Source organism: Ciconia boyciana, chromosome 1 (assembly GCF_034638445.1).
Source record: "Ciconia boyciana chromosome 1, ASM3463844v1, whole genome shotgun sequence".
Classification (NCBI taxonomy): domain Eukaryota; kingdom Metazoa; phylum Chordata; class Aves; order Ciconiiformes; family Ciconiidae; genus Ciconia; species Ciconia boyciana.
Window position 1 is genome coordinate 93,459,059 of NC_132934.1, and position 19,273 is coordinate 93,478,331.

At 48.0% G+C, this 19,273-nt stretch overlaps 3 protein-coding genes across 4 annotated transcripts; 1 reads left to right on the top strand and 2 right to left on the bottom strand.

The window, feature by feature from the left end:
- Positions 1-133: 133 nt before the first annotated feature.
- On the top strand, positions 134-6,475 carry RMP64 (ribonuclease MRP subunit p64). 2 transcript variants are annotated; one of them, XM_072882543.1, is made up of 9 exons: positions 134-243; positions 502-656; positions 1,449-1,525; positions 1,633-1,764; positions 2,110-2,187; positions 3,096-3,457; positions 4,196-4,257; positions 4,674-4,924; positions 5,385-6,475. In XM_072882543.1, the coding sequence occupies exons 1-9, from the start codon at positions 153-155 to the stop codon at positions 5,779-5,781; spliced, it is 1,605 nt and encodes a 534-aa protein (XP_072738644.1). In that variant the 5' UTR covers positions 134-152; the 3' UTR covers positions 5,782-6,475. The 2 variants fall into 2 exon arrangements, with proteins under 2 accessions (XP_072738644.1, XP_072738654.1); XM_072882553.1 differs by lacking the exon at positions 502-656 and having other exon boundaries at positions 170-243.
- Positions 6,476-6,775: 300 nt separating this feature from the next.
- TAF13 (TATA-box binding protein associated factor 13) lies at positions 6,776-9,304 on the bottom strand. Its single transcript, XM_072882579.1, has 4 exons — positions 9,263-9,304; positions 8,975-9,053; positions 8,341-8,438; positions 6,776-7,440 (listed from the first exon to the last, which is right to left on the bottom strand). Exons 1-4 carry the CDS (start codon positions 9,287-9,289, stop codon positions 7,270-7,272), a joined length of 375 nt encoding a protein of 124 aa, XP_072738680.1. The 5' UTR covers positions 9,290-9,304; the 3' UTR covers positions 6,776-7,269.
- Positions 9,305-11,795: 2,491 nt separating this feature from the next.
- GTPBP8 (GTP binding protein 8) lies at positions 11,796-17,607 on the bottom strand. The gene is made up of 7 exons (XM_072882565.1): positions 17,260-17,607; positions 16,688-16,786; positions 16,028-16,158; positions 15,580-15,679; positions 15,054-15,172; positions 14,477-14,603; positions 11,796-13,846 (listed from the first exon to the last, which is right to left on the bottom strand). The coding sequence occupies exons 1-6, from the start codon at positions 17,575-17,577 to the stop codon at positions 14,519-14,521; spliced, it is 852 nt and encodes a 283-aa protein (XP_072738666.1). The 5' UTR covers positions 17,578-17,607; the 3' UTR covers positions 11,796-13,846; positions 14,477-14,518.
- Between the last annotated feature and the right edge of the window lie 1,666 nt (positions 17,608-19,273).

Consider the following 19,273-nt stretch of genomic DNA (forward strand, 5'->3'; position numbering starts at 1 on the left):
CGGCTGGAGGCCCTGCCCCGGGGAGCAGCCCGCCCCCCCGCCAGGGTGACTTGGCCCGGCCCGCGCCCCCCCCTCCCCGGCTTGCCAATATGGTCCCGCCCGCGTTCGGCCTCCCTCCTGCCCTGCGCAGCACCGCCCCCACAGCGGGGAAGATGGCGGCGCCCGAGGCGGCGTGGAACCGCCTGGACGTGCCGTGGCCCGCGAGCAGCGCGACGGTGGCCCTGGCGGCCAAACACCCTGCAGGTCCCCGGCGCGGGCGCCGGGTCGGGCTGGGGCGCGGCGCGGGCCCGAGGAGGGCTGGGGGGCGTTTTAAGGCGTTCCCGGGCGCCGTGCGGGACGCCGCCGTTTGCGACGGTTGGTCAGTCGGTGCTCGCCGTCCGTGGGAGGCGGGGCTGTTGGGGGGCGCGTGGCCCGGCTGGGGCGCGCGGGGGGCCGTTGGGACACGCGGGGGCCCTCGGGGCGGCGGCGGGCGCTGAGGCGGTGCCTGGCTCCCGCCCGCAGTGAGGTGGCTGCCGGTGCTGCGGCGGCGGTGCGACATCGCCGGCAAGCGGCTGTCGGGGACGGGCGTGGCCGCCGAGGGACGCGTCCTGCGGGCCGTGCTCTACGTGTACCACAGCAGGCTGCTCCGGCACCGGTCCTTCCTGGCTCTGCAGCAGGTGAGGAGCGGCCCCGGCTGGTCGGCAGGTAGCCGGCAGCTGGTCGCTGCACCCCAGCCCTCATTCACCAGTCCCTGAAAGGCCTTTGGAGTAGCGCTTGATGCCTGGAGCATCGTGCAAAAAGTATTTTGGAGCAGGTGCCTTTTTGTCATCTTTAAGCATCCTCACAGTTTAGTTCTGTGGGTTTCCTGGCTCTGTGCAGCTAGTGTGATGTCTGCTTTCCAGCCCTGTGGAGCCAGTACTCGGTCTCTTATAGTCATGCTGAGACCTGAAGTAGGTACAGTTACATACCTTTGAATATACGAGTAATATAGAGATTTAATTTTAAATTAATTGTAATAATAGGAGGGGGAAAGAATAATCCTAGGCTACTGTATTAGGAGCTTGCTGTTTTAAGATGAAAAGTGAACTCTTTGCCAGTTTCTAGTAAAGGGGTTGTCGGTGTCTTCAAATAACTGTTTTGAAATAGAACAGGAATAATTCTTACCTTCTCAATTTGTTTATGCATTTTTGTTCTTGAAAGCCAATACCAAAGGCCATTGTATGCAGCAGGGGAAACCATGCAGCACCAATTAACAATGGCCTACTCCAGCCCTTCACTTAATTCCATATTCACAGTAGTGCGATAAAGGGATCTTTTTCATCATAGTGCAGATATAGGAACATACCAGAACATTCCATCATGCTGTTAAACTGATAAGGGGAAGGCGTCACTTAATATAGTGACAGTTCTTAGCCCAAGGCGCTCCCATCTCTCAAAATACTAGTCAAAGGAGTTTTCTTTTTTTCTAGGTAGAGCAATGCTTGAAGCGCCTATGGAAAATGAACTTGGTGGGCTGCATTGAAACTCTGGCAGGACTGATTCCCAAGTAAGTGTCACGATCCCGTATGTTATACTATCCATTAACTCACTCTACAGAGCTAAAGGGGGGGAATGCTAGATCATAACCATCTCCTCATCCTTGTATCAACACAGGAAAAATACATCCCAAGCCCATGCAGAGTGCTTAGTTCCCAGCCAGCCCATGCTGGAAACAGTGGCTCTGAAGGTATTGGGAGGTTGCAAGCTCATACTACGTCTACTGGACTGTTGCTGTAAAGCTTTTCTGTATCCTTTTTCTCACCATGAAAACATTCTTACAGTTCACCAGCAGCACCTCATGAGACCAAAACTAGGTCTGCTGTAGGCCCTGTATTGCTGATGGACTCAACTGTGCAATTCATACGTGCAACTTGAAGTTTCTTTGATAGCCAAACATCTTATTTTCAAGTTATTATGTAGGAACCTCAGGCTGTTGGCTGTCTGCTGTTCCGGCCTTGAACAACCCAAAGTTTGGATACTCATCTCCCAAATTATCCAGGATATTGCCTTGTGAATTGCCTCTAGTTGGTGTGTTCAGCAAGGCTCATTACATGTTGTTTATTTTTTATCCTTAACTGGTGTAATCTTCAGCTTGTCCGTTAAACATCTCTGCTCAGAAGAATTCATACTTTTGAACACTGTGGCTTCGGGGTTGTTGAGCCGGCTATGGTTTGTGTATTCAAAAGTCTGTCTTGTTTGTTGTCTGTCTGTTTGACGTGCCTGTCAGGGAGAAGGGCTTGTAATTAGGCCTTGCTGCTGAGTGAGCTTTATTCAGTTGGGAAGAGGAGGGGGCTCCCTCCATCCTTTTGGACATGATTCTAGCACCTGAAGAGTTGTATAAGTGGAGAGAGACTTCTTACATGCTGTTATGGAAGGCTTTGTTCTTTGTTCATAGCAAACTTTGTGTAGCAGTAATAAAATCACAGTGTTAATGCCAGCCTGCCACAAACACTAACATCTGGTACTCTTTGCAGCAAGCAGTAAGGCCTGCCTTATGCCAAAATGGAAAGGCTGGGATAAAGTTGTTCTATAATACTGCTGAGTTTTCCACGGAAATCAGAGTTCTGGTCTCTCTCAGTATGAGAAAGTAACTGCTGTCAGTAGCTGAAAGAGTAACAGCATTGTGTAGAAGAACTCAGTAACACGTTCTTTGGCACAAGAAATATGTCTCTCCAGTAAACGTAGAGCAGGCGATTGTATGGCATCAGTGCTCGCACCACCTTTTGGGGGAAGACCTCATGTCAAGTGATTTGGATGTGACCTGAGAACCTGATGAGTCCCAGGTGTGGCACTCAGCAAAGCTCTTAGGGAAGCTGAGGGGCTCCTGATCAGGGATTTACTACTCAAGTCACTCCTACATTCTGATCTGGAACAGTTCCTTAAAGCTCAGACTAATACTAAGGAAAGTGTGGTGATGGAGTGTAAAAAGATAAGCTTGTATTGGGGGGGGGGCAGATAGGGAAAGGGCAGCTTGGAATCTTTTCCATCAGCTCTTCTGCTTGAGCTGAAGGCAGTTGTTCAGATAGCACAAGGTTTTGCTAGAGGAGACTCCATACCTTTCTGTCTTCTCTCTTCAGGATTCAGTACAGGTGTGTATTGCAGAGCCTCATGTCCTTGTACGGCATGTTATCAACATCACTTCATCTGGTATCTGAGACCCAACAGATGCCTTATATCAAGGGGTTTACCTTCCCTTCTGATATCAGTAACTTCCTTGGAGTTAACGTTTCTTCTGAGGTGAAGAAGCAAAAGGCTAGAATGCTTACAACAAAAAAACCTACCAGCTGGCTGAAGAAGCTCTTCTCAACAATGCCAGAGGCAGTGTCAGAGGTTGGGAAAAAGAGAAATTTTGCGACCTGCACAACTGCTGTGAAAAACTGTAGCATCCCATGCCCCGCGGACATTGGAGAGCCAGTCCTGGTGACCAGACCCAGCAGAGGTAAAGCCTTGTGCCACAGTGCTACCCGTTTCTGACATCTCAGAGACTGATGGCAACTTCTGTCCAACAGAGCCAAGCATTTCTACTACCCACAGAGTGCGGTTCTAGTACAAACTCCCCTCTCCTGTGCCTGGAAGAGAAGGAGAATGCTGCGTGCACCCTTGCCTCTATAAAGCTGTGGATAATGTCAGTATTGTGAGGGGTTTTTGTTTGTTTTTAAACATGATACAGCCTGGAGAGAAGCAGGTAATGAATGAATGCGGTATACAGGTCCTGTAAACAGTTATTTGTATTTTCCTGCTTCTGCATCAATGGGGCCCAAGGATAGTGAGGGAAGCTAAGAGCACTGTCTGCAGTCCATATAAAAGTAGATAAGGTTGTAAGTACAGGATGCAGGTATCCTGTGCTTGCTGGTTCTGGGCTGTGCCCAAGTCTTCCCCTGCAGTCAGGGCTATGGCCAGTGACTGCAGGCATCCAGGTGTTTGTATGAAGCTTTCACCCATTAAGTTCTCCTTTGCAGCCATCTGTAAATCTCTGCATCCTCTTCATCCCTTGCCAGCTGCTATGCGAGGTGAGCATAGTCCCCTTGAGTTTGCCTGGAAATGTTGAGTACAGGTGTGAGCCTGCTGAGACAGCAGGAGATCTGAGAGCTCAGCAGGACAAAGCATTGTGGTGTCTCTGTGCAAAGACTTAAAACTGTCTTGACTTTGTAATGGGAACTCTCCTCTCTCTTTGTAGGGAAGCACCTGGGGTTTGATGTGAAGAGCTTACTCAGACCATCCAGACCTCCAACACAAGAGGTTTGTATGGTACTGTTTTACACGGGTTTTTTTAACTTTAAAGAACCTAACACTTAAAACATGATATCCCTGATTGAAAATGTCCCCTTTCCCTGCCTTATTTTTGCTTGTCTAACAACCCAAGTTAGCATGGAAGCTTTGCACTGAAAATCACTACTAATTTCTGCTTAGGAATTTAAGCATTTGTTGGTATGTCAAGTGAAATGACCAGAGAGCAAGTCAGTAGTAGGCAGGAATACAAATTCTAATTATCTGCCTGTCTTTGTATTCCACAAAACAAGGCTGCTCCTCCACTTTCTCCTTAGGAAACAAGGAATGTTCTCAAAACCCTCAGTAGTCTGCTCCTCTCCAGCAGAGAGGATCAGGCATGTCATGTTTTTTAAAAACCTAACTATTTCTGTTATTCTTTGTTTCAGTGTATAAGCACTGCATCAACACCTTTTAAAGCAAAGTCGACATCACTTTCCTCTCGTATAGCAAAATTGCGGCATACTGGATCTCTTGTACAGATGGTCCAAACAGCTACATCATTTGGGGAACTGTCAGAGGCACTCAGAAAAGCTATTCTGTGGTGCAAAGGCAAGAAATTCAAACCAGAAGCTTATTTTCTGCGTAATAAGTTGTTGAAAAGCAACCGGCTGCACCACGTGGAGGCTCAAGGATGCAGGTAATTTTGCATGGGTGTGGAGTTTCTGGATGTGACACTTTACATATTAATATTATGTATTTTGCTACAGTGTAGAGAAACGCAGTGGTCTAACCCATTCTTTTTAAACTCAAATGGGATCACTAGTTCAGGTTACTGGATGCTCTGACATGAATGTTCTGTTTAGCTTCAGTCATTTGTGAAAGGATTTAAAAGGCTAACAAATGCACAAATACTTAAGAGGGAGGATGAAAATGCAACTTAAATCATGTGCATGTTTAATGGTAATGATTATATGATGCAAGGGGTGTCATCTGTCTTCAGAATGCCCTGGCTACTATTGCACAAGGTGCTGTTGTACCTCCTTGGTGTGACAAGGAAAATGCTAGAGAAGCTAATAACCAAATCTCTCCAAACCCCAAATGAAATAACACTTTAGCAGCTGATAAAGTTATATTTTGTGCACCTTCCTCCCCTTAAGCTTGAAGAAAAAACTGTGCTGTGTCAAAACGTCTGTCCATAAATACCTCCTATACGGGTCACAAAATGCACGCTGGCCAAAGCAGTACCTCAGGGCACGGTTCTGTCGAAGGAGGATCAAATCATCCATGCGCTTGAAGAGAACTCTGAAGACTGTTCGGCAAAAAACTTCTGAGCTTTTTGGGGTCTGTGAGAACAGTGCATCAGTCAGCCTCCCAGCTTACCAGGATGGGCCTCTGAGTCAAGAAGGACATTCCAACACTGATACAGGCTGTGTCAAACTAAGCACAGCAGGGACCCCTAAGCAGCTGCTGCTGGAAGGAAGCCCTGGCCCTGTGTGGAAAGAAGCTACTGAGAACATGGATATTGATTCTATTTTTGCAGCAATGGGTGTCTGACCCTGGCCTTGCAAGGAGGAAAGGGGTCAAGCCATTCCAATTTTTTTTTCCTTAAGTAAAACTCTCAGAACCCTAATGGTGTCTTGGTAACTCACACCCTGAATTCTGCTAAGAAAGTAGCAACTATTTTATAACTATTTTGTAAAACAACTTTTTTTTTTTAATGGAAGGGTGTTCCAAACAGCTGAATAGTCTTCATCCTTTTACCTAGCCTTGTCCAGGAACAGTGACTTTGAGTTACTGTTACTCAGTGTCCCTTCTCTATTGCTTGACCACATGTTAAGGGCTGCTGTCAAATCCACACCCATCCACGGCAGAAGGCTGCAGCTGATCACTTACTGCTGCATAGGACAAAAGACTTGCTGCCACTTTTCCAAGGAAGCAGTCTTAAGCACTTCCTTCTGTGCTGCTTGTAGAGAGGACAGCCTTGACTTGCAATATTATTGCTGTTCAGCATTTGTTACCCTTGTCCTGAAATGAGGAGTTAACAGAACCTACTGCCTCTGAGCTGCTCCAAAAGTAGGGGAAGGCACAGCTGTAGCCTGCAACAGTAAACTCCTGACTGGTGAACATGTTTCTCACTGTCCTGAAATCTTTTTAACCTAAGTGCAATTTCTGCCTGCTTGGCAATGTAAGTGGAGCTACTCCAACATGTATTAATGAAATAATGTTAGAACAAGCAATGGGGTTAGTGCTTTCTGCCAGGCTCTTGCTTGTAACTAAGTCCCAAGGTCAGGATCACCAGGAAATACTAAGAAAGAATTGTCTCTGAATGAAAAACAGGAATCTGCTTTATTGTAGAGCACCTGCCTAACAGGGGTACAGAAAGGCTGTAAGTGCAAGTAAATCTGGAATAGGTTAACTTCAATTTCCTAGGCTTAATATTGGTAAAAAAACAAAAGCGCTGTGTCCATTGGGACAGAAGAAAAAATAACCTTCCTAGCCAGTTAAGTGCTAAAACCCCTCTATTATGCACCTTGTGTGAATTGATCACTGTAAGTTTAGTTATGAGGAGTAGGCACAAACTTAAAATGTTTTATTCAGAGAGCATATACAGAGCAAAGAGCAGAACTCCTATAGTAGTTGGGCCTTGAAGACTTTGTCCAGTTAATCAAGATCCATTTTCTAGGTTTCCTGTCACAGGAATACCCAGTGATTGATAACTGAAATAGTTTTAGAGAATCACCCATCATTAGCCCTCTAGATAGGTGATTCAACACAGTCCTACTTCAGGCAGACTTCCTGCCATTACAAGAATCTTTAGAGCTCTTTTCTCATTTCATAAAATGGTATAAAAACACGTAAGTATACCACATACAATCAAATAACATTCAGATGCTTGAATACTTGTTAGAAAAGGCTGGGAGCAAGGGCAGACATCCCAGCAGTGACCTCCATCCTGAATAACTGCTCCAAACAAGACACATGATTCTTTCCTTTTGGGCAGCAGGTGCCCCAGTAATGCCCCAGTGCTGTCTGCACACAGAATCAAGATCCATAGTTCGCTTCATCAAAGGCTTTTCTGGCTCGTTTCAGTTCTTCATTCATAGTTAGGAGGTCTTTAACTCTGGCAAACTTCCGGGGGTCCTTGCGGATTAGAAAGACAATGTCCTCAACCTGTACACGACCCTGCCGCCCAATTGACATGGCCTTATGTGTCTGTTAGAGGAAAAGAGGAAAGTCAGGAGGGTTCCTTTGCCCCTTAATTTCTTTTAAGCTCTCAATTCCACTTTATTTCCTGTCATTTTATAATCAAAAATTAAGCAATTGCAGGATCTGGGCACCACCATCCTAGGCACAAGAGAACTTCCCAGTAAACCATGGACTTACTGTTGCTCTGCTGTCCTGCTGCCTGTCTCACCCAGCACATACCACTATATACATGTAACAGTAATGACATCAAAACTAAAGTCAGATTACGTGTAGGACACCCAGCCTGCACAGTGCTTGAAGATGAACAGCATCAGGCAGAACTTGGAAGCAACGTGAAGTAGCTGTATCACAGGACAGTTTAGGGTATTTTGATGAGGGAAGGCAAGGCCAACCTTTCAAAAGAAAGGGGATCCACAAACAGTAGGAATAACTTTTTTTCAAAAAAACAAAACAAGCTCTCAAGCAGTGTCCAAATGTCTGGAAGAGGGATGGCTTCAGGCCCCAGAAGCTTGCATTTCTGTTGTAGCGCAGAGCTACGTTCCCATCCATGTAAAAACACTGGGAGTACACAAAAAGTCAATAGACTTTCAAAGCTGAACCTCGTCTTTTGTCAGCTGCACATATAGTGATGCCACAGTGAACCCCAAATCAGCTGTGTATTTCCTTCCCCCAATACTAATCTAACTGCTACTTAAGGACTTCAGACACTGTTCTAAATCCACATGGAGCAAGATGCATGAATTTTGCCTTAAATCTTGGAAGAGCAAAATCTAAATTTAGCTTTTTCCTACTAGCATCAGAGTTTTGGGCCTGGGATAATGCAGTATTTGAGTCAGAGATATTAATCTTCAGAATACTAAGATCTCAGTGAGGATGTTTTGACCATGCTGTCTAGAGCTGACTTACCATTTCTGTGATAAACTCTATCACCAGGTCCTCAAGAATGTCCACTGATTCTGTGTAAGGGTTCTGGTCATCCCCAAATCCATACATCATGCATCTTACTGCAGAAAGAAACACTCAGCGTGAGGCTTCTTTCATCCATTCAGCACTGTCAGCAGCACGCACCTAGTTAGAGCTCACCAGCCTACATGTTCATGCACCAGGATGGCTCTCTGTCTGTTGGGCAGGAGGATTCTTGAGCAAACATACAGGAAATAAACAGGTAGACAGAAGCCAAGAAAAGCCTAGTGCTGTATATACAGAAATGCATGTCTGATGACAGATTCTTTAAATATACATTTAGCCTACCACATGCTGAGCACTGACAATGTGACTGACTTCTGGCATAGTTAGGTTCAGAAGATGCATTAGCAATGCTTTTTTGGGGTCTACACAATAGCTTTCTGCACTTTCAGCCAGGGCACAGAATGAAAACCGCTGTTTTGCTATGGAAAACTGAGTTTTGGAATTCCATAGCTGCCTCCTCATAATTTCAGCTGCATTTGGGGGAAGGACGTGGTCCTTAAAAGCCGCCAGGAGCCCTGCAGCGAGTGGCCCGTCAGCGCCGGGCAGGGGTTTCTGGCCCGGCTCGACTCACGTTCTTTGGAGAACAGCCTCTTCCTCTTGCCTTGCCCGCCGTCCAGGCCCCCGCCGGCTTCTTCCGCGTCTTCTTCAAACTAGACGGGTACAGCGGAGGAGAGCCCGCCGTCAGCGCCCGGGGCGGCGGGGGGTCCCCTTCGCTTCCCGCTACCCTCCCGCCCCAGCCCCCGCTCGGGGCGAGGCCCGAGCCACTAGCCAACCCCCCGCGGCACATAAGGGCTGCCCGGCCGCGGCTGGGATGCGGTCCGGAGCGTCCCGTCCAGCGGTCCCGACCCCGGCCACTCACCGGCACGTCCTCCTCCTCGTCAGCCATGGCTTCCTAGACCTCGCCGGACTCTTGCAGGCCGGGCGGAAGAGCTTCCGCTTCCTCCTTCCCGCCCCCCGCGGCGGCCGCCATGTTGTGGGGCGGGGCAGGGTCGTGCTGCTGGGGCGGCCCTGCCGTGTCCCGCTCCCCCCCCCTCTCCGCCCACGGCCGCACACCCCGGCGGTTTTCGGTGCCGGGTCCCCTCCCGCGGCCCTCCCCACTTCCCTGGGCCCGCTGCCCCGCCCGGCGCTCCCGCACAGAGCGGCGGCGGTTGAGGCCCTGCTGCCCCGCGTTACCGCTCGCTCTCCTCTGGAGGCGCGTCCTGGCGCAGTGGAGCCGGCTGTGCCGGAACGCGCGGGTTCCTCTGAGGGAACGGCCGCTCTGCCGGCGGGAAGGTGCTGCAGCCTCGTCCAGGGAGGGGGCGGTTGGTGTTGCGCGTGGGCCTGGCCGCTGAAGTACAAAGCTGACTGCAGTTGTTGCTTGCAACGCCGGCGTCCTTTTCAGCTGCTTTGATGTCAGTAGGTTTTTAATATCGTGTGTTTTCTTCAGGGGGGAAAATTGTGAAGTATAATTCTCCTTTGTAGGTGTAGACCTTGGTTTTTATTTCAGTTCTCTGCCTACAACAACCAGCTTGCTGTGTAACCACTTCCCAGTGTAGACAAACCCTTGCTCTCCTTGCCCGAGAAACGGTTTAATGAAGGGAAGGACACACGGGGGTAGGACTGGAGAGTTCCCTGCTCCCTCTCCCCCCAGCAAAAAAGTTGTAATTCTTCCAGACTGAAGCTGTGGCACAAAGGAATTACTCCAAGATAGATTTGGTGACCCTCCCCAAATCTGTAATTACAGTCATCATTATTAGGTTGTCAGGTCAGGATAATTTGGTTTGAAAGGGAACTTGGGAGGTGTCTGATCCATTCTGCTGCTTAAAAGAGGGTCAGCCATGAGGTCAGAAAGGTGGTCTTTTCCCAAGCAGTCAGTCCCTGGCCTGTGTGGCTGCCAGGGGCTCTTCCTTCCCTTGAGCAAGACTTGCACTTGCCCTTGTTGAATTTCATAAGGTTGCTGTCAGCCTTTTTCTCCAGCTCTCCCAAGTCCCTCTAAATGGCAGCCTTGCCCTCAAGCGTGTCAACTGTTCCCCCAGTTTGGTGCCATATGCACATTTGGCAGGAACGCACCTCCTCCAGGTCACTTGTAAAGATGTTAAACTGGACACGTCCCAGGACAGACCCTTACAGTGTTCCACGTGTAACTGCCATGCAGGTAGAGTATGACCCACAAACTCCTACCCTCTGTGCCCAATTATCCAACCAGTTTTTACTGATCTAGTTGTGCACCTATCCAGACTGTAATGTCCTAATTTGGATACAAGAATAATGCAGGAGGCAGTGTGAAAAGACTTTCTAAATTTGGGGTATATGACATCCGCTATTCTCCTCTCATATAAAAATCCAGTCATTTTATCATAGAAGGCAGTCAGGTTGGTCAGGCATGATTTACCCTTGGTAAATTCATGCTGTCTCCAAATCCTTTCTTCTCTTTCACATGCCCAGAAATATGCTCCAAGATACCTTGCCCCATGATTTTCCCAGGGACAGAGGTAAGGGTGGCTGAACCTGCAGTTCCCTGGATTGTTCTTTTGGCCTCTTTGAAGATGGGCACAACATTTGCTTTTTTCCAGTCATCAGGGACCTCTACCTTGCAAGAACATTAGCCATCTCTCTTTATTTTGGGATGTAATGCAAGCTCAATTTGCCTTTTCTTAGTTCTGTTCCTTTCCTCTCATCTTGTGTCCTGCTTGTAGCATGGGACAAAACCACAACTTATTCCTCCCTCCTCTGCCTCTTCTATAAAGGGGTTCTGGTCTTACTCTGTTTCCAAAATACTTAAGCAGGAGAGTGATGTAAGAAGCTGTACGTCTCCCTGGGTTTGTCCCTGCTTGCACAGAAACAGATACAATTTCTCCGTAAAATACAGTATAATGCTATAGCTGGGATAAGCAGGTACTAAAAGTAATCTCAAGCATGAGTAGGATTAGCCAGTGATACAGACTGGAAACATTAGCTGCTGCTAAAATGTCTGTTTCCTCTCTTGCCAGGAACTTTGATAGTGGAGGTAGCAGTATCTTGCTTCTCATGGGCAGCCACCCCACTTAATGCAGAATGAATTGTCTGTATTCAACACTTGGCATGTTCTGTTTGGCATCCAAAACTTGTTTCATACTGTACCAGAGAGCTCCTACTGCAATACATCTAGTTCTGAGCAGAGTCTGAAAACAATGCTGAGCCCAAGGCGCACGACTTTAGACGAGATAAAGAGTGAAAGAAGGCAACACCAAAACAACCTTCAAAGCGACAGTAAACCAGAGCTCTTTCTGCCTTAGTGTGTGTTGCCACTCTGTGTAAACGCCTCAGAGAGGCTAAATCTGAAATGTCTACCTGCTAACCCCTGCCCCTCCCGCTTTTTAGAATAACCCAAGAAACCTGTTTAGGTTACTTCATTAATATTAATAGAACTATTAACATAGTGTCTGGTCAAGGTCCCTACTAAAATGCATTCTACACTGTAGTGACTAGGGGACTGTTGCAAGAATACGGTCAAAATACTGGCTTTGTAGTGCCAGGGTTATGGTGACAGACTAGGTGGAAGAAAAAGGAGAAAGTACTGCTGAAAGACTGGAGGTAAAGACTGTACAAGGTAAAATCCTTTTCCATAGAAGCCTGTACTTAACATCGCTTCTGTAAGTGACAGGTGCAGAAGAGGCAAAGCTTTACAAGATAATGCTGGGTGCCTGCAATGTGGTGTATACACTGCAAACAATTTAAGACATCAAAAACATTTACAACTGAAATGATCTCTACTACTTTGGTATGCTGCTGGGTCCACCACTGATCAATGAGTGGGGAAAAAGAAAGGCAGAGCCTTTGTGTCCCTGGCCTGAGAAAGTGCAGCTCCTCACTCAGCAACACAGCATGTTCCTTAAGAACTTGGCAAGAAAGTCTGCTAGTGTGTCAGACACCTGTTTACCCAAAGCATGTTCCCATGAAGGCACTTAAATGTAAGTTTTAATGTTCAAGTGAGGAAGCAGACTTGATTTTATTTACTACCTTACCTGTCACAGGGGCACTGATTCTTGCATGTAACAGAACTATGGTGTTCCCTCCTGCAGATAGCTGAGGAAAATGCAAGAGTTATTCTAGTATTTGAAGCATTTGTGAATGAAAATCTTTTGACCAATACAGTAGAAAATCCAGATGTGTCCAGAGGTAAAGCTGGTTCTTCAGGGTAAGACACTACCTACTGTTTCTAGTACAGCTGTAAGAAACTGTATGACCTAGCTCCACGTCGCTTCCACTAAGGATGCCTTATGGCAACCAGACACGCCCACAAAGATCATGGGGTCCAGTTCACAGTCTGCTGCCATTTCAAGCGACTTTTTATACAAATGGATTTACCAGGCATACTTAATGTATTTAAGTGGTTAATAAAAGACTTCCTAGCACTGTAAGGTGTTTTGTTCTGAAGAGGGACTAAAAACAGAACTGCACTTTCTTTTACATATACAGACTTATTTTCAGAGGCTCTTCAGTCAAGGCTGAGGCCTTGAAAATGACAGCCTTGGCAAGACTGATGCTTTTGGAAGAGCCTGGGTTTAAGATACTAAGAAAAGATTATTCCTGAAGTGTTCACTTGCACCTGTTCCCTCTGTCCAGATACTTCTGCACTTCACCCTAGGATCAAGCATCCTATAGGCTGGTTCGCCCTGGGATTAGAGGTAAAATATTAGAGAATTACAGGTTTGATCTCCCCTAAGATGTGGAAACTAGAGATCCACATCTTTCTACTGCATTCCCCACACCCCCCCACTTCTTACAGGTATGCTGAAAACAGGCCTCACCTCATATCTAGTCTGAGAGTTACAAGAAATTCCATAATGAAACAAAACACTAGAAATACCTCAGAGTGGTTCACAAAAGACCTGCCCTTTCTTGAGGTTTAACCACTTAATGTAAGTAACTTTGACAGCTGCATACACACATTCAGCAACGTTAAGAGATCACAAGACTGAGTGCCAGAGTTTGACATAGCCACTTAATAGCTTTGGTCTAAATTATCTTCTAACAACTACTGTTTATCCTGTTAGACTACACTACTGCTACTGATGGCAGTCCTTTTTTTCCCAGTTCTGTGCCTTGTAACGAGCCAATTTCAGGTGCTTTTAGCTGCTGTGGGACACAGTTCTGCCAGCTGTTACAGTGCCCCTAAACAGTACGGACATCAGTATCGTGCTTCAGCTCCCAGGGTAGAACAGATGCAGATAATGGACAGTGTGTGCCTCATCTGAGTGCGGCTGCCAAACTTCATGCTGGATTTAAAATGGAAGGTAGATGCAGCACTGATGGATGATAAAATGCAGGAGAGAGTTCCCCTAGGTGTCAGTCATTTATTCCACTCTGTTTCAAGCCAACAGTTATCAAAAAGCAGATCCCATTAAAGATGTGTCCTTTCCTTCACCCACCTGGAACAGGGACAACTCGATGTATGCAAGGCAGGCATGCTATCACGCTGCACCTATTAAACGCATGATGCAGAGGAGTTACAGAAGTAAAATACACAAGAAGTTGTAAACACACCTTCACAGACAACATGTTGGCTATTTCCACTCCAGATCGCCTCAGAGCAGGCAGGTTGCACAGGTGCTAGTTTTTGGCCTCTGCTATATAAGCTGAGAGCAGTAAACCTCTGTGTATCGTTCAATTCAACTGGGCAAGTACAGTTTGCTTAATGTTAGGGCTATAGTTTTTCTTTTCTAAACTAAATGCCTTTTTATTAACGAGATTACTAGACTATCTCTAGTATCCTAAATATAGCAGAGCTTAGGCATGCAGTGAACATTTGTTTTTTTGAACTTTTTGAACATTTAACTGGAGGGAAAGGAAATGCTGTATTAAAATTTAGCTTCTCTTTGGAGGCTCTCTCTGCTTTTTTCTCCTTAGCACAATCATGTAGGTTTTATAAAACAGTTTTGTAATAACCTGGATTAATTCATAGTGCAAACTTCCTGAATTGATGAGTTTATTAAACAAAAAGCTTAGCCTTACAAGTATTAACTTACCCAAAAATTTATACAAGTTTATCCAAAAATAAATTCTAGTACCTCAGGTTATTTACAACAAAAATCCAGACCTCTAATTTTGGTACCTTTTGTTCTGGATGAGCTGAGCAGATCAGGAGCCAATCTTTTCAGCTGGCCTCTACAGTAGGCAGGTTTCCAGTAACATGGGCTACAAAACACCTTAGCAAGTGGACCCCCAAAAACTCCAGAGAACTGTGGAAACAAAGGTGTGGATGTTCAGTGCCAGATGCTGCTGTGTCTTGGAGTAATACAGGCAAACTCAGCCACTGGCTGTATTAAACTACATCTCCTGCAGTGCAGTACAACCTTGGTAAATTAAGCACTTCAGCTATGTAATCAAACAATTACAGCTTGCTACTGTTAACACAACTCCAAACAAAACGGCAAAGCCCACTAGCAGCAGCATAGGGACTGCTGCCCCCTCGAGAAGCGCCAAAGGAAGAGCAGCCTTGAAAACAGAACTCCACGCACTTGCAGAGGAGGGGGAAGAAGGAAAGGGGCGCTCCCCCATCAGCAGCCCACCCTCCATCCTTGGGGCACAGAGAAGTGCCGCCTCTAGAGCAGACAGAGCCATTTCAGGTAGTTTGCCCTATTGAAAATCATCACCTGAAAGGAAATGGCAGCAATGGAGAAGAGCTTTACCTGACCAGGAATAGCTGAGGAAAGCATCCCTGAGTTTTCTCCTTTACAAACTCCTGGATCTCCAGTACGTTCTTTAACAACAGTCCCCTGGAAGCTCGGTCAATTTTTGTTAACACCATCTGTGTGGATCCAGAAAAGGAGGATTAAAAGAAGAAAAAAAGATTATTTAGCTGCTAACTTGGAACATCCGTAAGAGTCCTGGACCACCTTGCCAGGCAGGCTGCAGGCTCTGGGTCATATCTAGGGGGAAAACGGTATGATACAGTTCAGCAAAACACTTCTATAGCTTGCATGAGGAGTGGACCTTTTCAAACTGAGCACTGAAAAAAAAGTGCCCATTTAATAAATCAAGCAAAAACTCCCTTAAATCCTGCTTGCCTCCCTCAACACATTTTAGGCCTATTTTATTAACAATAAAGGGGCTAGGGGGGAATTACTACTTAGGTAGGACAACTTGCATAAGCTCAGGTAGAGGGTATAGATTATCTGTGGCTTATAACCAACACAAGAACGAAGCACTACCTACCACATAAGGAATCCCAAACTCTTCCAGCATCTCTACTGCAATATGATCTGTTTTCTGGAGTCCTACTACACCATCAACTAATAGAAAAGTCCTCTTCAAGCTGCCAGAAATACAAGCAACAGTCATCACCACCATTATTTCGTGCCTGCTCTGCCACTTCCAAATTCATAAGCAAGAACAAGTAACACGGGATCTGAGGATAGGAAGAGCCAAGCAAAGCCATGCATCAGAGCTGAGGGTCAGCATGGAGCAGCACCTCAATCTTTTCTGCTGTTTTGATCTAAGCATGAGTGAGTGACACCACAGGTTCCCAGGGAAATGACATCAGAACTAATCAATACTACCACTGAAGTAGCTACCCCTCCTGCATTTTTCCACCTAATTACATGACACTGCATATAGGTGCCCGGCTTTCATTGCTCTGTGGGGGTACAGTCAAGTCCCTTACTTGCACCGTTCCTGCAGATAGGCCTCCACCATCTCCACAAAGTCTTGCGGGGCACAGTAGCCGTATCCTGGCATATCCACCAGAGTAAAGTACTTCCCTACTTTGAAGAAATTCATCTTCTTGGTGTGGCCCTGGGGAGGGGATTTAGGTAAGATGAAGAAAGGGGGTGGTTTTAAAAAGTTGCTTTAAGCAGCGGACTAGGAGATGCCCTGCAAAACACCATACCCTGTGTGTCCCGTCCCCCCCCCCCCCACCCCGAGAAGGCTGCAAAACCACTACTGTTGCTTTGAGCTGCCTAGTCTCCTACCCTTGTAGCAGTCCTATGTGGCTCTATCCTTAAAACAGACTAAAAATACCTTCACGGGTCTCTGTGCTTGGTTCTTCCCAAAGGGCTTTATGGCACATCTGCTCAGCTTGCACGACTCTTTTGTCCGGCACATGTGCCAGCCCAGCTGAAGAGCTAAGCTGGGCTCTTTCCACCTTTTCCTTTGCTAGAGCAAGGCCTGTGCCAGCTGTGAGGTGGCAGCCACCATGGCTAGCACGTTCTCCTGGCACTTCAAGTTACCCAAGAGCTTGTTTCCTCCCGCCCTTCTCAGCCCTATCTTCTGGGTTGGCACCAGCTTCTGACCAAGAGGGAGCAAAGTTAAAAATGTCACTTACTGGAGTTTTTGACACTCTGACCTCCACTTCTGGAGACAGTGAAAACAAGGCCCGGATTAAAGATGATTTCCCCACATTGCTTCGGCCGATGAAGCACACCTGCAGTGGGAGAGGCAGAGAGAGTGCTTCTACACCTGTCCACCTCCCCTCATCCAACGTGCCTGGGCAGGGGGTGCCCCCTCCTGCTGCAGCCAGTCGTGGTCATTGCTCAGCCTTTGGTGCCGATGCCTGGGGACAGCGATGTCCTGTGCCACGGACTGCTGCCCCGCACACACCAGATTGCCGAGCTGTACAGTGGGGGGGGGGCAACGACAAATAAATGATGTAAAAAACCAATAAAGGCAGCGCGCATCGTGCAGCGCTGAGACACTGCCGCCCCAGAGCTCCACAAACACGGCCGACACCCGTTTATCTCCAGCAGCTCAGGCCAGCCCGGGTGCGCGGCGGGGCCGGGCCCGGCGGGGGGAAGCCGCTGTCCCAGCACGGCCACGGCCTCCAGCTGAAGGGCACGGAGGGCCCCGCCGCCGGGCGAGCGAGCGGCGGGGCGGCGCGGGGGCCGGGCTCGGGCTGACCTCGGGCAGGGCCGGCGGCGGGGCATGGTCCATGCGGACGGCGGAGCTCACGTAGTCGATGGCGTGGTCGCGGCCGGACCTGAAGAGCGCCTCGGCGCGCTGCAGGGCGGCCAGGCCGGGCTGGAAGAGGCGGAACCGCGCCGTGTCGGCGCCGGGAGCCAGGTAGCGCTCCAGCTTCTGCAGCGGGAACACGACGCCGACGCGGCGGCTCCGCTCCAGCCGCAGCACCTGGGACAGGGCGGCCAGCGGCGGCCGGCACCCGCCGCCGCCGCCGCCGCCCCAGCCCCGCGCCGCGCCGCCCGCCCGCGGCAGCAGCATCCCGGCCCCGGCCGGCCCCGGAAGGCGGCGGGCGCGGGGCGGGGCCCGGCCCGGCGCTGCGCCCCCGGCTGCCCCCGCCCGGCCAGGGCCCGTCGAGGTGCGGTGCTGCGGCTGGGCCCGGCCCTGCCTGCAAGGCGTTCGTCTCCATCGGGCCCCAAGAGAGCAGCGAGTTTCTCCGAGGCTGGGCTTTTTATTTGTTGTTCTTGCTCGTCTTGTGTTCCTTACAGGCTCGAAGCAAACCCGGGAACATCGCTGAGCTGCTAAGGGCTCTGTACGCTGAAGCCCCGTTTGGGCACGAAACGGGGCAAAGCAACAGCGTCCTTCAGCACGCTCCCTCTCTCTGCTGCAACGATCACTTTTCCAAGAGCTAGTCTGATGTTCGACCTTACACCCTGGAAAGCCTGAGGGTCCTGGGGAACACTGCCTTTTCTTTGAGACAGAGACCCGTTTTTCTTCTGCAGTCACAGTTCTCTGTTTAAAGCCGTCTAAGTCTGGACGGTTTAATTATTACAATGGCCAGGAAGGGCCATTAGAAGATAATGCAGGCTATACGCTACTTTCCTTGTATTGAGCCCAGTTACGAAGCTATAGGGAGGGAACTTCTGTCCCCTAAGAAAAGGCCAGCCAGCAGCCTACATGTTTCTCAGAGATCGCTTCAAATCTTTTGTAATAAGACAAGCTTCCACGGAAATGCATAAGCTTCTTCTCAAATTTATGATCAGCGAAAGCAGTTACTGGTGAGAGTTAGGCTAACGGTGTAAGCCTCAGGGAAAAAAAAACCCTGTGTTCTACTTTAGTCCTGTAAATTAAGTCCTCTTAAAATGTGCTTTGTTTCACAGCAAGATAGAGCTCAAATGCACATAGCTCAGGGCAGACCCCAATCACTGGCTCCTACGTGCATGCTTAGAAGTGCTCCCAAATGAATCTACAAATGACCTTTGTTTGGTTCCAAACCAGTCTGAAACCTACAGAGCAGGGCTCTCTCCTGTCACCCCCAGTGGTGCAAATAACCATATGTAAATGTAGAGAAAAAAAGCAGAAGAATAAACCTTTCAAGAATTATGTCAGGAACACTGCTAATTTTTTTTTGTGGTAATGCAGCTACTTAATTTAATTGAAATCAGTGGTGAATCTAGTAACAGAAAAACCACACTGGCCAGAGACGATGCTCGTACCCACTCCAGGAGGCAGATTTCCACATTTCTATGCCAAACTGTGACATGCAAAACAGAGCAAGTGCCCTTAGGTGTTATTGCCTCAGCACCCCATGAAGCTCACCGCTGCTGGCAGCAGACTTGCCTGCTTGAAATTACCCTACAGTAGTTACCCTTACTAGGCACATGTTCTCCATCACATTACTCCCAGAACAGCCGGCCAGAGACAGGAGGGAAGGCAGCCGAGAAACCGACTGGCCTGTTTAACAGTACATCTGCAGGCGTGAGGATGTGAACAGAGATACCCAGTTCACAGGCTAGTACCCTATCCACTAATTAAGTCTCCCTTTTTAATGTGACAGTACCTACCTAGGCAACAGGAACAAATTAAAATGGCATAGGACTTTCTGAACACTTCTAATTTTAGCAAAGGGCTCGATAAACAAGAGCATCCCGTAGACCCACATCTAAAACCTGAAGATCAGAACTGTCCTTTCAGTGGAAGGTGTTTTTTTTTTTCCTGGACCAAACTGCAGTCTAGG

Excerpts from the sequence above, each read along its gene's own strand:
- RMP64 (XM_072882543.1), top strand. The coding sequence starts at position 153 with ATGGCGGCGCCCGAGGCGGCGTGGAACCGCCTGGACGTGCCGTGGCCC. Across the intron at positions 1,765-2,109 it reads TGTTGCTGTAAAGCTTTTCT|CTTGTCCGTTAAACATCTCT; the intron begins GTATCCTTTTTC and ends TGTAATCTTCAG. Across the intron at positions 3,458-4,195 it reads GGTGACCAGACCCAGCAGAG|GGAAGCACCTGGGGTTTGAT; the intron begins GTAAAGCCTTGT and ends CTCTCTTTGTAG.
- TAF13 (XM_072882579.1), bottom strand. The coding sequence starts at position 9,289 with ATGGCTGACGAGGAGGAGGACGTGCCG. Across the intron at positions 9,054-9,262 it reads ACGAGGAGGAGGACGTGCCG|TTTGAAGAAGACGCGGAAGA; the intron begins GTGAGTGGCCGG and ends GTACCCGTCTAG. Across the intron at positions 8,439-8,974 it reads GAGGCTGTTCTCCAAAGAAC|TAAGATGCATGATGTATGGA; the intron begins GTGAGTCGAGCC and ends TTCTTTCTGCAG.
- GTPBP8 (XM_072882565.1), bottom strand. The coding sequence starts at position 17,577 with ATGCTGCTGCCGCGGGCGGGCGGCGCGGCGCGGGGCTGGGGCGGCGGC. Across the intron at positions 15,680-16,027 it reads TATCTGCAGGAACGGTGCAA|CTTGAAGAGGACTTTTCTAT; the intron begins GTAAGGGACTTG and ends TATTTCTGGCAG. Across the intron at positions 15,173-15,579 it reads AGTTTGGGATTCCTTATGTG|ATGGTGTTAACAAAAATTGA; the intron begins GTAGGTAGTGCT and ends GGATCCACACAG.